Source organism: Meriones unguiculatus, chromosome 14 (genome assembly GCF_030254825.1).
Source record: "Meriones unguiculatus strain TT.TT164.6M chromosome 14, Bangor_MerUng_6.1, whole genome shotgun sequence".
NCBI classification, from domain to species: Eukaryota; Metazoa; Chordata; class Mammalia; order Rodentia; family Muridae; genus Meriones; species Meriones unguiculatus.
In genome coordinates this window covers 12232020-12246857 of record NC_083361.1, presented here as the reverse complement: position 1 = coordinate 12246857, position 14838 = coordinate 12232020, and the positions used below count along the sequence as shown (strand labels likewise).

Sequence of the window (14838 nt, the reverse complement as noted above, 5' to 3'; positions counted from 1 at the left end):
ATGCATGTATTTGTTTTGAAAATAAATTTATTTTGTATTTGATAGATGAACAAATTTATTTGATAACAAAAATTATCAAAAATTGTAAACATTATTCTTTAAAAGAAAGTAGACCAATAACATTTTTTGTTTATTATTATTAGTTACATTTTATTAACTGTATCCCAGCTGTATCCCCCTCCTTTATTCCCTCCCAATCTCACCCTTCCTCCCTCAGCTTCTCCCTGCTCCTTTCTAAGTTGACTGATTGGGAAGGACCTCCTCCCCTTTCTTCTGGCCCTGTTTTTTTTTTTTTAATTTTATTTTTCTTATTAGTTACATTTTGTTAACTCTGTGTCCTAGCTGTATCCCGCTCCCTCATTCCCCTCCCTAATCCCACACTCCCTCCATGGTCTCCTCCCTGCCCTTTTCCAAGTCCACTGATAGGGGAGGACCTTCCCCCCTTTCATTTAACCCTGTTTTATCAGGTATCTTCAGGGCTGGCTGCAAAGTCCTCCTCTGTGGCCTAGCAGAACTATTCCTCCCTTGGGGGGGGGTGGGGAGGTCAAAGAGGCTGCCATTGAGTTCCTGTCAGAGATAGTCCTTGTTCTTCTTACTATGGGAAACCAATTGGTTATTGAGCTACCATGAGCTTCGTCCGAGCTAAGTTTCTAGGTTATATCCATACATGGTCCTTGGTTGGAGAAAGTTTCAGAAAAAAACCTTGTGCCCAGAGATATTTGGTCCTTGTGGGGCTCCTATCCTTTCCATGTCATACTAACTCCCCTTCTGTTGAAAGTTTGGTTATAAGTCTTAGTATCTGTTTTGAAATGCTGCTTGGTAGAGTCTTTCAGATGCCTTCTGCGATAGACTCCTGTCATACGTCCAATGCACATCCCATTTGTCTTTCTCAGACAATTAGGAATAATGCTTCCTCAAGACCCAGCTATACCACTGCTAGGTATATACCCAAAATTTGCTCAAGTACACAACAAGGACATTTGCTCAACCATATTTGTAGCACCTTTTTTTGTAATAGCCAGAACCTGGAAATAACTCAGATGTCCATCAATGGAGGAATGGATACAGAAATTGTGGTATTTTTATACATTGGAATACTACTCAGCAATCAAAAAGGAGGAAACCATGAAATTTGCAGGCAAATGGTGGGATCTAGAAAAGATCATTCTGAGTGAGGCATCCCAGAAAGAGAAAGACACACACAGTATAATATAGGATAAATCTACAAAAAGCTGTACATGTGAGCTAGAAGGAGGACCCTGGATAAGGTGATCAATTCTCACTGAGGAAAACAAATGGGATGGACATTGGAAGAAAAAGGAAACATAAAACAGGAGCCTACCACAGAGGGCCTCTGAAAGACTCTACCCAGCATTGTATAAAAGCAGATAATGAGCCTCATAAACAAACCTTTGGCAGCGTGCAGGGAATCATATGAAAGAAGGGGGAGTTAGTATGAGGTGGAGAGGATAGGAGCTCCACAAGGACCAAATATATCTAGGCACAGAGGTCTTTTCTGAGACTGATACTCCATCAAGGACCATATATGGATATAATCTAGAACCTCTGCTCAGATAGAGCCCGTGGTAGCTCAGTAACCAAATGGTTTTCCCTAGTAAGGGGAACAGGGACAATTTCTGACAGGAATTCAATGGCAGGCTCTTTGACCTCCCCACTCCCCAAGGGAGGAGCAGTCCTGCTAGGCCACAGAGGAGGACTTTGCAGCCAGTCCTGAGGATACCTGATAAGACAGTGTCAGATGCAAGGGGAAGAGGTCTTCCCAAATCAGTGGACTTGGAAAGGGGCAGGGAGGAGATGAGGGATGGAGAGTGGGATTGGGAAGGAATGAGGGAGTGGGATACAGCTGGGATACAGAGTTAATAAAATGTAACTAATGAAAAAATTAAAAAAACACAATACCTACACACAAATCCAGTGTTGCAGCATTACAGTTACATGTCTATGACATGAACTGATTGGATTGCTTTTTGATCACCTCCCTCCGAGAGGGGAGCAGCCTTACCAGGCCACAGAAGAAGATAATGCAACCACTTCTGGTGAGACCTTATAGACTAGAATGAGAGGGAAAGGGAGGAGGACCTCTGTCTTCAATGGACAGGGAGAGGGATACGTGTAAAGAAGAGAGAGGGTCGGATTGGTAGGAGAGGAGGGAAGGAGGCACGGGGGGGATACAAAGTGAATAAACTGTAATTAATAAAAATAAAAAACAACTGTTTTTACTATATAAAACAATAAATCAGTATTTTAAACTAAAAAAAAGAAAACAGAAAAACTGCTTGTACTTTTCTGCTATTTAAGTTTTAACCTTACAGTCAGTAAATGACACCTTGTTCAGAGCCTAGAATTGGTGTCCATCTGTGTGCACCCTGCACTCTTTCCCCCAGCCTTCACTCAGGAGGTATCCAAATTTCAATGCAGGTCGGTGACATACCTACATATTTTTAACTTAAATTAATTTTTTATAATCTATTCAATTTACATCCTGATTGTAGCCTCATCCCTCATCTCCTGCAGTACCTACTCTCCTTCTGTCTTCCTCCCTACATCCTTCCCCTATTCTTCAGAAAGGGGGAGACCCTATCGCCTACCATCTGACCCTAGTCTATAAGGTCTCATTAGGATTGCCTGTATCTTCTTGCTCTGTGGCCTAGCAAGGACCCCCAAGCAGGGGAGAAGTGATCAAATAGTGGGCAACAAAGATTATGTCATAATCAGCTCCTGCGCCTCTTACTAGGGAACACACATGGAGACTGATCTGCCTATAGGCTAATATGATCAAGGGCTCTAGGTCCTCTCCGTGCATGGTCCTTGGTTGGTGCATCAGTCACTGCAGCCCACCTCCTGGGGCCACATTTGTTGGTTCTGTTGGTCTTCCCATGGGGTTCTTGTGTGTAATGTTAGGAAATTGTTAAAGTTAATTTGAAATTAGAGTATAAGACTGTGAATGCTCAGGAAAAAAAACAATTTTAATGAACAAAACTTGATAATATTGTAAGAAGAATGATAGTAACACCAGAATATATAGACAAATCATTTGAAACTGTCTTTAATCTGAGAAATGCCTTTTATACATTTTCTGCAGTATCTAATTTTTGCCAACTATTTATTTATTCAATTAAAATAGATAAAAATAAAACATATAATTCAGCTTTGTATGGATTCTGAGCCTAGAACTGATTCACAGAAAATCAGTTCACAAAGGTCTGAGTTATTACTGAATGTGAATGCTATAGTTGGATACACACATCTGTCTCTATACATGACAGTCTGAGATGAATGGTGAAAGAATCCCTGCAGTGCGGACAAACGAGAGTCAGAAGTACTTACCTCAGTGAGGCCTTGCCAAGCACACTATACCAGAAATTTTGGTGTGTTGCTACTGAGCTGCTTGTGCTTGTATTTATGGCTTTGCTGGAATATAACTCTTCAGATTACATATTCCATACAAAACACACTGAGAAAAATAGAGCTAACAAACAAGACCTGGGTGCCAATGAAAGGCACAAACTGGAGAGGAATGAAGGCTAGTGGCTACAAAAGAGTAGACGACAATGAAGGAATTTTCAAGTAAATGAAATTAAAAAGAATGCCATAATGGAATTTATACAACACTCAAAACCCAGTCTAGCTCTGTGCACTGAAAAAACACATGGCGGAAATTCAAGGAAAGAGGGAGATCAATTATAAGACCAAGTCAAGATCAGAATATAGTTAGTAGTGGAATCATATTCACTGCTAATGTACATAAAATACGACATGGTAAAGAAAATCCAGAATGACATTATGTAAATGAGAAACAGTCTAGAAAGTTGGCAAAGGAATATTTTAAAGTTTTTTTAGTCCTTCCTGTAATAAACGTAGTCTACATTTGTTTTAGTTTATATGCTTATATGATTATATGATTATATTTAATCATTTCTGCTGTTTTTGCAATTATAGTAAAGTTTCCATAATTACTATTAACAAAATATTGAAAAATCTTAGTCAAAGTGGAATTTCATGTAATTTCAATAATGAATATTAAAAATCAAATATGTTTAAAAAAACACCGCAACATAAAATACTTTAGAATAATCTGACAGGAGTTATTTTTTTATTTTAATATGAAAAATTGTTCATAATTATACATAACTATAGTAAAATATAAAGTCAATAGACTTTTTAGCATTTAATAAAATGCAAATTATTAATAAATACATTTTGTGATTCATCAATTTTATTAACAGAATAATTGAATGTATATTGATGAACTACACTTTTGCATATAAGTTTAAAACCATATATTAATTCATGTAAAGGAAAAGAGTTCACCCTCATAAACACCCAGAGGAAATTCTTTGTTTGATTTGGAAAGATATGAGCTAGATCAATAAAAGGATTTAATATACTGGCTAGTAAAGTGGCTTAGCCAGTGCAGGATCCTGCTTTTGGGTATGCAGGACTGAGTTTAATCTAAGCACACACATTGTGGGATGAGAAAATTTGTTCCTACAGTTGTGTTTTCACTAGCAAGTATGAGTTTCAACAAAAGCATAAGTACACATACACACACAAAGAGAAATACTGACTGCTATAATAAATTTGAAAAAAAACTGTACCTTGAATCTGAAAATGGAACAAGCCATTTTTTTATTAGAAAGTCTATACTAATCAGGAAGCACACGTGCATTTCTTCAACAGTCTATGCAACAAGTACACACTTGGCGCCTATCCTATTATGATAAACTAAATGAATTTAGTTTGTTTTGTTCTGACTTAATAACAAGTTAAATATTTTGAGAGGTCACTCCTCTTATTTATGATGAACAATCCAGATATTAAATGACTGTGTAACTGAAAGTATAGTATTCACAGTAATGGGCTTGATGCTGCACAAAATACAGAGAAACACAAAACAATGCACATTGGTACATTGTGAAAAGTAAAGGCCAGAGGAAATACGGAGATTTAATAATGATGAAATCAAAGAGGACTTACCCAACATCCACACCTCTTATGCATATGAGAAATTTTGTGATTTTATTTGAGACATAATAGGATTTCCAAAGAAATTAGAGCTACCATGAAATATTTCATCTAAATAAAAATTTTAGACAGTTATCTTTCCTGTTTCAATTTTCAAAAAAAATTCTGCCAAGGTATCAAAACATTTAATGGCCTTTAATATATAAACAGTTTTTCTCCTCCAATGTCTATGGTTTAATGACTTAATACCATACCAAGTTCTTAACAAACATATAGTATTGACAAACTGAGCATGATTCACTTTTACACGTACATTTCCTTTGTTCATTTTCTACTTGTTGACTCTGATCTCATATTCTCATGTGTTCACAGGGATTTACAAGTACTATTGCTATATTTCATGTCCTTGCTTTTTGGATATATACAGATATAAGGTCTGCATAGTAAAGGAAGTTCTGAATGGGATTAACATATCTCACTTACTTTATTAAGAAATATACAAGAATTATGGGACCAAGATGGTGGTGCCAGGAGAACTCTGCGTCTGAGGAGCAGGACAACATTTTCCGTATAGAGACCAAGAGATTGTACTCTGGGCCCTAAAAAAACAGCTATGGTGTTTCCCAGGTGAAAGAAAACCTCCACGGTGTAGGAATCAATCCAGTCTACTTTCAGGTCACCCAGCCAGAACTCAGAAAAGATCCCAGGTCACAAAGGCACTAGGTTGCCAGACCAGTGCCACATGCCTGTGTGTGTTGATCACTTTCCCAGGCTGAACGGTGGGCACAAAAACACCAGAGACTGGGAGTCCCAGTCACAAGAAAAACCCACAGGGAAGGAAGGAAATGGGGACCCAATTAGGTCTTCCAGTATATCCCTGGAAAAGGTCCCACAGACCAGCAGGCACATGAGCCACCAGCCCAGAAACCTGCTGTGAGCCAACTATTCATCACAGACAGAACTGTGCACCTCAGGGTACCAGAGACGTGGAGTCCCTGTTGGAAGAAATCCTCCATATGGCAGGAAGCAAACTGGGGTGGACTTAGGCCACCCAGTATATCCCTGGAAAAAGTCCTGCAGACCAGCCCAACCCAGGGACCTACTGTGCACCAGCTAGCCTACTACTACCACGAGAGTGGTACTCACCTGCCACAGATTACTGCTTGGGTACTGGGGCACAGAGCACCAACTTCAGATCTACAGAAGCCTGGGATCCCCGAAATCAATCCCCAGATACTGCTCCAGTGGTAACCAGTTATCCCCAACAAAACTGACCAAACCACAAGACACCCAGGTTACAGCAGCAGCTCACTAAATTTACAGCAAGAAACTAAGAAGCAGGGCAGCTGTCTCTAAGACTTCTCTGGGTGAGAGGAGAGCCCTCTCCACTAACAAGGACCACAGTTACCACTCAGGTCTGTATGACTGAGGTGAGCTGTGGCAACTCCTGAAAACACCGGCCATATAGTGACCATACCCAAAAAGCTGAGGAGGCTTCCTTCAGGAAAAATCCTCTTCCTTCCAAGGGGATTCTCCTCACCACAGGAGTCCAGGAAGCACCAGAAACTAATAACCAACACCTAAGATAGCCCAATGGGTATAGGCCAGTGTAAAAGATCAACCAACAAAAGACAGAGCAATATGGCATCTCCAGAACCCAGTTATCCAGGGACAAGCAGCCCTAGACATCCCAGCATAATTAAAATTCAAGATGACCTAACATCTATGCTCATGAAGAGGATAAGAGGAAGCAAATAAAATGTATAAAGACAGAGGCAGATAAACTCAGATTATGACCATCCGTAAAGAAATAGAGGAAGAAAAAGAAAAACAGATTATGGCCATCCATAAAGAAATACAGGAAGTTGAAGTCAAACCATTTGTGGCATTTAGAGAGGAAATACTTAAATCACTGAAAGAAATAAAAGAAAGAGGATTGTTCAAACAAACAGCTGAAGGAATTGAAGGAAAAACAGGAAAATATAGTCAGACAGGTGAAGGAAATCAACGAAATGGTTCAAGATCTGAAGATAGAATTGGAAAAATTGAAGAAAACACAAATGGAGGAATGAATGTGGAGAGGAAGAACTTAGGGAAGAAAACAGGAACTACAGAGGTAAGCATAACCAATAGACTTCAAGAGATGGAAGAAAGAATCTCAGGTGTGGAAGATACAATGGAAGAAATTGATGTGTCTGTCAAAGAAAATGTTAAATCTAAAAGATTCCTGACACAGACCATTCATGAAATTCAAGGGTGGATGCAGGACTAGCCACAGGATTATCATCATGGATTGCTGTAGCCATGAATCATCTGAAGGAATGGGCGGGCATGGGAGCGTTAGCAGGCCTTCTGGTGGTGGTCTCCTTGGTTTGCCTGTGGTAAAAATGCAAGATTAGAATCTCACAACAGAGTAATGCAGCCATGACCATTCAGGCCTTTACAGCCATTGAAGCAGGACAGTCTCCCCAAGCATGGTTGGCTACCATAAAAAGCTAAAATGTTACACTCAGGATGCGAGGCTAAGCACTGCACTCAGGGTCAGCCGCTTTGGACCCAGAGAAGAGCATGTCTGATTGCATGCGGGTTGATGCCCCAGGTCCCGCCTCTGAGAAAAAGGCATCGGACTGCTCTGATGCTTTTTGGGTGGATGATACCTAAATGAACATCAGTACAAAGTCCCAATTTATTTCTAATATCAGAGATCAGACCTCTACTCTTGCCTGATGCATCTAAAACAAAAAGGGGGAACTGTAGAGAGCTGCAGAATGCTGTGCCTTAAAGATGGAGCTGGTTTCCGCCTTCCACCTTCCCGTTGGTGAGTGCTCTCTGTCACGAACAATTCCACATTTGGCTAAGGCCGAAGATCTGGCTTGCTTCCATGTATGTGGACCTATCTGCATTGCCCACATGGCACGCTGGGGTTGGCTACCCAGAGGCTATTTAAGCTGTGGGCTGGCTTTCCCCAGGTTCAGATGATTGTTCAAGGTTCCTGAATAAACTGCATTGAAAAAAAAAAGAATAATAAAAAAAACCTAAGAATAATAAGAACAGAGGAAAAAGAAAATTCCCTGCACCAACGCCCAGAAAATATTTTCAACAAAACCATTGAAGAAAATTTCCCCACCTTAAAGGAGAGGCCTATAAGAAAAAAGAGGCCTATAGAACACCCAATAAATTAGACCAGAAAAGAAAATCCTCCTGCCACATAATAATCAAAACAGTAAATATACAGAACAAAGAAGAAAATACTAAAACCTGCAAGGGAAAAAGGCAAAGTAACATATAATACAAACCCATCAGAATCACATCTGGCTTCTCAACAGAGACTATGAAAGACAGAAGGCCCTGGAAAGATATCATGCAGACCCTAAGAGAACACAGATGCCAGCCCAGGCTACTATATCCAGCAAAACTCTCAGTTCTCATAGACACAGAAAACAAGATTTTCAACAACAAAAACAAATTTTAAAAATACCTACACACAAATCCAGCATTACAGAAGACACTAGAAGGGAAAATACAACCTAAGAAAACTAGCTACTTTCAAGAAAACACAGGAAATAAATAACCTCACTACAGTGAAACAAAAAGCAACCAAGCACACAAACTTATGACCACAGCCAACATCAAAATCCAAGGACCTAACAGCCACGGGTCATTAATCTCTCTCAACATCAGTGGACTCAATTCTCCAATAAAAAGACACAGACTAACAGACTGGATGCATAAACAAGACCCAGCAATCTGTTATTTACAAGAAACACACCTAAGTCACAAAGATAGATGTTACATGGGGGTAAAGGGCTGGAAGAGGGTTTTCCAAGCAAATGAACCCAAGAAGCAAGCAGGAATAGCCATTCTAATATCTGCTAAAATAGACTTTCAACCAAAATTAATCAAAAGAGATGGGGAAGGACATTTCATACTCATCAAAGGAAAAATTCCACCAGGAAGACATCACAATCCTGAACATCTATGCCCCAAATAAAAGGGCAACCACATTTATAAAAGAAACATTGATAAAACCTAAACCACACATAGATCCCCACATATTAATAGTGGAAGACTTCAACACCCGACTCTCAACAAAGGACAGGTCAACAAAACAGAAATTAAACAAAGAAACAATGCCTCTAACAGAGGTCATGAATCAAATGGACCTAACAGACATTTACAGAACCTTACACCCAAACACAAAAGAATTTACCTTCTTCTCAGCACCTCATGGAATCTTCTCAAAAATAGACCATATGGTTGGTCACAAAGCAAGCCTCAAAAATACAAGAAGATTGAAATAATCCCTTGTATCTTATCTGATCACCATGGAATAAAGCTGGACCTCAACAACAACAAAAACAGAAATAGCAAGAAGCCTACACACACATGGAAACTGAACAACTTGCTACTAAATGACAGCTGGGTATGGAAGAAATAAAGAAAGAAATTAAAGTCTTCCTAGAATTCAGTGAAAATGAAGGCACAACATACCAAAATTTGTGGGACACAATGAAGGCAGTGCTAAGAGTTCATATCACTAACTGCCTTCAAGAAGAAACTTGAGGTAGCTTATTCAGTAATTTTTTTTTCTTATTCAGTAATTTAATGGCTCACCTAGACACCCTAGAAAAAGAAGCAGACACACCAAAAAGGAGTAGACGGCTGGAAATAATCAAACTCAGGGCTGAAATCAATCAATTAGAAAAAAATAAAACTATTCAATGAATCAACGACAGCAAGAGCTGGTTTTTGAGAAAATCAACAAGATAGACAAACCCTTAGCCAAACTAACTAAAAGGCAGAGAGACACCATCCAAATCAACAAAATCAGAAATGAAAAGGGGGACATAACTGCAGACACTGAGGAAATTAGGACTTACTTCAAAAGGCTGTTTGCCACAAAATTTGAAAATCTAAATGAAATGGACATTTTTCTTGATAGGTTCCAATTACCAAAGCTGAATCAAGACAAGGTAAATCAATTAAATAGTCCTATATCCCCTAAGAAAAGAGAAGCAGTCATTGAAAGACTCCCATCCAAAAACAGCCCAGGTCCACATGGTTTCAGCCCTGAATTCTGCCAGACATTCAAAGAAGAGCTAACTCCAGTTCTCATCAATCTATTCCACAAAATAGAAACAGAAGGAACATTACCAAACTCACTCTATGAAGCCAGAGTCACCTTCGTACATACACCTCACAAAGACCCAATAAAGAAAGAGAATTTCAATCTGCCTTATGAACATTGATGCAAAAATACTCAACAAAATACTTGCAAACCGAATACAAGAACACATCAAAGATATTATCCACTATGACCAAGTAGGCTGCATCCCAGGTATGCAGGGGTGGTTCAGTATACGGAAAGCCATCAATGTGGTCCACCATATTAACAAACTGAAAGAAAAAGAACACATGATAATCTCCCTAGATGCTGAAAAAGCATTTGACAAAATCCAACATCCATTCATGTTTAAAGTATTGGAGAGATCAGGGATACAAGGCATATATCTAAACATAGTAAAGACAATAAACAGCAAGCCTATAGCCAACATCAAAGTAAACGAAGAGAAACTTAAAGAAATCCCACTGAAACCAGGGACAAGGCAAGGCTACACACTCCCTATCCCTTCAGCAGAGTTCTTGAAGTCCTTGCTAGAGTAATAAGACAGTTGAAGGAGATCAAGGGGATACAAATTGGAAAGGAAGAAGTCAAATTATCACTATTTGCAGATGATATGACAGTATACCTGAGTGACCCCAAAAATTCTACCAGGGAACTCATCCATCTAATAAACACCTTCAGCAAAGTGGCCAGATACAAAATTAATTCAAAAAATCAGTAGCCCTACTGTATTCAAAAGACAAAAGGGCTGAAAAAGAAATTAGGGAAACAACACCCTTCACAATAGCCACAAATGACATAAAGTATCTTGGTGTAACCCTCGCCAAGCAAGTGAAAGACTTGCATGAAAAACATTTCAAGTCTCTGAAAAAATAATTAGAAGAAGATATCAGAAGATGGAAAGGTCTCCCATACTCATGGCTTGGCAGGATTAACATAGTAAAAATGGCCATCTTACCAAAAGCAATCTACAGATCCAATGCAATTCCCATCAAATTACCAACACAGTTCTTTACAGACCTGGAAAGAAAAATTCTCAACTTCATATGGAATAACAAGAAACCCATAATTGCTAAAACAATCCTCTACAATAAAAGATCTTCTGGAGGTACCTGCATCCCTGATCTTAAGCTGTACTATAGAGCAATAGCAATAAAAACCTCATGGTACTGGCATAGGAACAGAATGTTGGATCAATGGAACTGAACAGAATACCCAGAAGTAAAACCACACACTTATGGACACCTGATCTTTGACAAAGATGCCAAAACAATACAATGGAAAAAAGATAGCTTCAACAAATGGTGCTGGTATAACTGGATATCTACATGTAGAAAATGAAATAGATTCATATTCATCACCCTGTACCAAACTAAAGTCCAAGTGGATCAAAGATCTCAACATAAACCTAGGTACACTAAATCAGTTAAAAGAAAATGTGGGTAAGACATTGGAACTCATTGGCACAGGAGACAAGTTCCTGAACAGAACACCAATGGCACAGGCTTGAAGAGCAACAATCGATAAATGGGACCTCATGAAACTGAAAAGCTTCTGTAAAGCAAAGGACATAGTCATCAAAACAAAATGAATGTCTACAGATTGGGAAAGAATCTTCACCAACTCTTTATCTGACAGAGAGCTAATATCCAGTATATATAAATAACTAAAGAAGCTGAAAAGCAACAAACCAAGTAATCCAATTAAAAAATGGGGAACAGATCTAAAAGAGTTCTCAATAGAGGAATATCGAGTGACAGAGAAACACTTAAAGAAATGCTCAACCTCATTAGCCATCAGGGAAATGCAAATCAAAACGACCCTGAAATTTCACTTCACACCCATCAGAATGGACAAGATAAAAAACTCAAGTGAAAACACATGCTGGAGAAGTTGTGGAGAAAGGCGAACATTCCTCCACTGCTCGGGGGAATATAAACTTGTACAACCATTCTAGATATCAATCTGGTGCTTTCTGAGACAAATAGGAATAGCAGTTCCTCAAGATCCAGCCATGCCACTCCTAGGCATATATCCAAAAGAGGCTCAAGTACACAATATGGACATTTGCTCAACCATTGTAGCAGCTTTATTTGTAATAGCCAGAGGCTGGAAACAACCCAGATGCCCCTCAACTGAAGAATGAATACAGAAATGGTGGTACATCTATACAATAGAGTATTACTCAGCAATGAAAAACAAGGAAATCATGAAATTTGCAGGTAAATGGTTGGACCTGGAAAGGATCATCCTGAGTAAGCTGTCCCACAAGCAGAAAGACACACGGTATATACTCACTCATATAAACATATAGTATAGGATAAATCTACTAAAATCTGTACATCTAAAGAAACTAATCAAGAGGGAGGGCTCTGACTAAAATGCTCAATCCCCATCCTGAAAGGAAAAGAGGATGGACATCAGAAGAAGAAAACAGGAAAAAATTTAGGAGCCTGCCACAAGAGGGCCTCTGAAAGGCTTTTCCCTGCAGACTATCAAAGCAGATCCTGAGACTTATGGACAACTGTCGGGCAAAGTGCATGGAATCTTATGTAAGAAGAGGGAAATAGTAAGATCTGGAGAGGACAGGAACTCCAAAAAATTTGAACACAGGGGTTTTCCCAGAGACTCATACTTCAACCAAGTACCAGGCATGGAGATAACCTAGAACCCCTGCACAGATGTAGCCCATGGCAGTTCAGTGTCCAAGTGGGTTCCAGAGTAATGGGAACAGGGACTGTCTCTGACATAAACTGATTGGCCTGCTCTTTGATCACCTCCCCCTGAGTGGGGAGCAGTCTTACCAGGCCACAGAAGATGACAATGCAGCCACTCCTCATTAGATCTGATAGACTAAGATCAGAAGGAAGGAGAGGTGGCCTCCCGTGTCAGTGGAAGGGCATGCATGAAGAAGGGTGAGGAAAGGTGGGATTAGGACGGGAGGAGGCTGGAGTTTATGGGGAGATACAAAGTGAAGAAAGTGTAGCTAATAAAAGTTAAAAACATAGCTTAAAAAAAGAAATATACAAGAATATTTCTCTCTAATTTGGTAAGACCTGTTTGACACTCTCTATATGGATATTTTATACAAGCTATGAAACAGTCCAAAGTTGAATCCCTCACAGTCACTACACTTGGGAAACACAAATAAATATCAACAGATTTCAGGACTTCAGGAACTCCATGAGTATCAGTGTCAGGCTTAAAATAAAGCATCCTTCCTCTGAAGTCGTAATGCTGAAACCTGTTGAGACCTTGTGTCCTTACAGGCATGATACTTCACAAAAGCTAAAAAACAGCCCCATGTTGACACTCTCACAGTCACTGTGTTTTGATGAACACATCCACAAAATTGAGATGAAATACTTCAAAGAGATGCAAAAAACAGGTAAACACTTGAAATCTGTCTGAGAATTAAAAAGGAAATTAGCAAGCACACACTTATACAAAAACATGGCATAAAGGACATTTTTGTAGAACACAGCAGTACACACAACTTTTAACTGTGACATTCTTAAGTCTGGTTCAGTGTCAGGTAAAACAAGAGAGTGTCTTCACATAAGCATAATAATGAGCACTAAGGAATCACTGCATTTAGTCACCTCATTCCCTGATCAACAAGGTCAGGCTTAAATGAAAGCATCATTCCTATGAAATCATAACACTGAAAACTATTCAAACCTTGTGGCATTACAAGCATTGAGAGGTTACATTTAGCAATCAAGTGAGGAAACTAAAATTAAGAAAATCACATTTTCCATTTTATTTCCCTTTTGGAGAGGAATAGAGGCCAAAATGGAAACAAAATTGACAAGATTTTGGAAACTGTAAAAGAGAAATTGTCACAGTAAAAACCATAAGGAATATGTAATATTTTTATAGCTATATCCCCTAAGTCATAAGAATTGTGAATTCTAAAAATGAATAATTGTACTTACTGTAGGTAATAGTCCTCATAATACCCAATTAGATGGGAATGTGGAATTTCTTGGATGATGTAATAAGTATGAACAGGGAAAAATGCACCAATCACCACATCTCCTTCACGGTGAAAATCTTCTCTTATTAGGTAATAGCATTGATTGTTGTTAAAGGCACAGGCAAGACTGGGAATCTGCAAGAGCCAGAGAATAAAAATCAAGGAGAACATCCTATTAATGTGTGGGTCCGCTTGATGAAGATCACACAGAATGCAATAGATATATGCTTAGTTCATGTGTTTGCTAGCATGTGCATTTTGAATGTTGTTGTTGAGACTCTCACAGTAATCATTCCTAATCTTTGCTGTTTTCTTATCCACTGCCACTGGGGATTTGGAAACTATTTCTTCCATTGACTCTTCCATCTGAGCCCATTTACTTAGGTCAAAAACAAGCTAGAAAATATGTTTGCAGATTTCCTTTCTTAGCCAAAGGCACTATGGTTTCAGCCAAGAGCTCAGGGTTAGGCTAAATTGGCTAAAAAGATGAAGCAAGAAACTTTTTTATATGAAACAACTTAGGCTGATCCCAAGAGGTTACATCAAAAGAGTCCTACTAGGTTAAAAAGAAAGGGCCAAATGAAAATATTGTAGGTATAACCACTCAAAATGATGCTGTCTAAAATGAAAATATATATGCATGTCTTCCTGGCCTGTTGTTCACTGCTGAAGGCTAACATGTTTACTTCTATGATATATGTAAACAGTATATCAATATTAGGCCTTTTGCACACACACACACACACAC

General features: G+C 38.9%; 1 protein-coding gene across 1 annotated transcript in view; it reads right to left on the bottom strand.

Annotated features, from left to right (window-relative positions):
• LOC110541144 (vomeronasal type-2 receptor 116-like) overlaps positions 1-14261 on the bottom strand; it is a 30616-nt gene extending 16355 nt beyond the window's left edge. The window contains exon 1 of the mRNA XM_060366195.1: positions 14050-14261. Within this exon, the coding sequence (XP_060222178.1) occupies positions 14050-14261 (212 nt within the window). The remainder of the gene's footprint in view (positions 1-14049) is intronic.
• Positions 14262-14838: the final 577 nt, after the last annotated feature.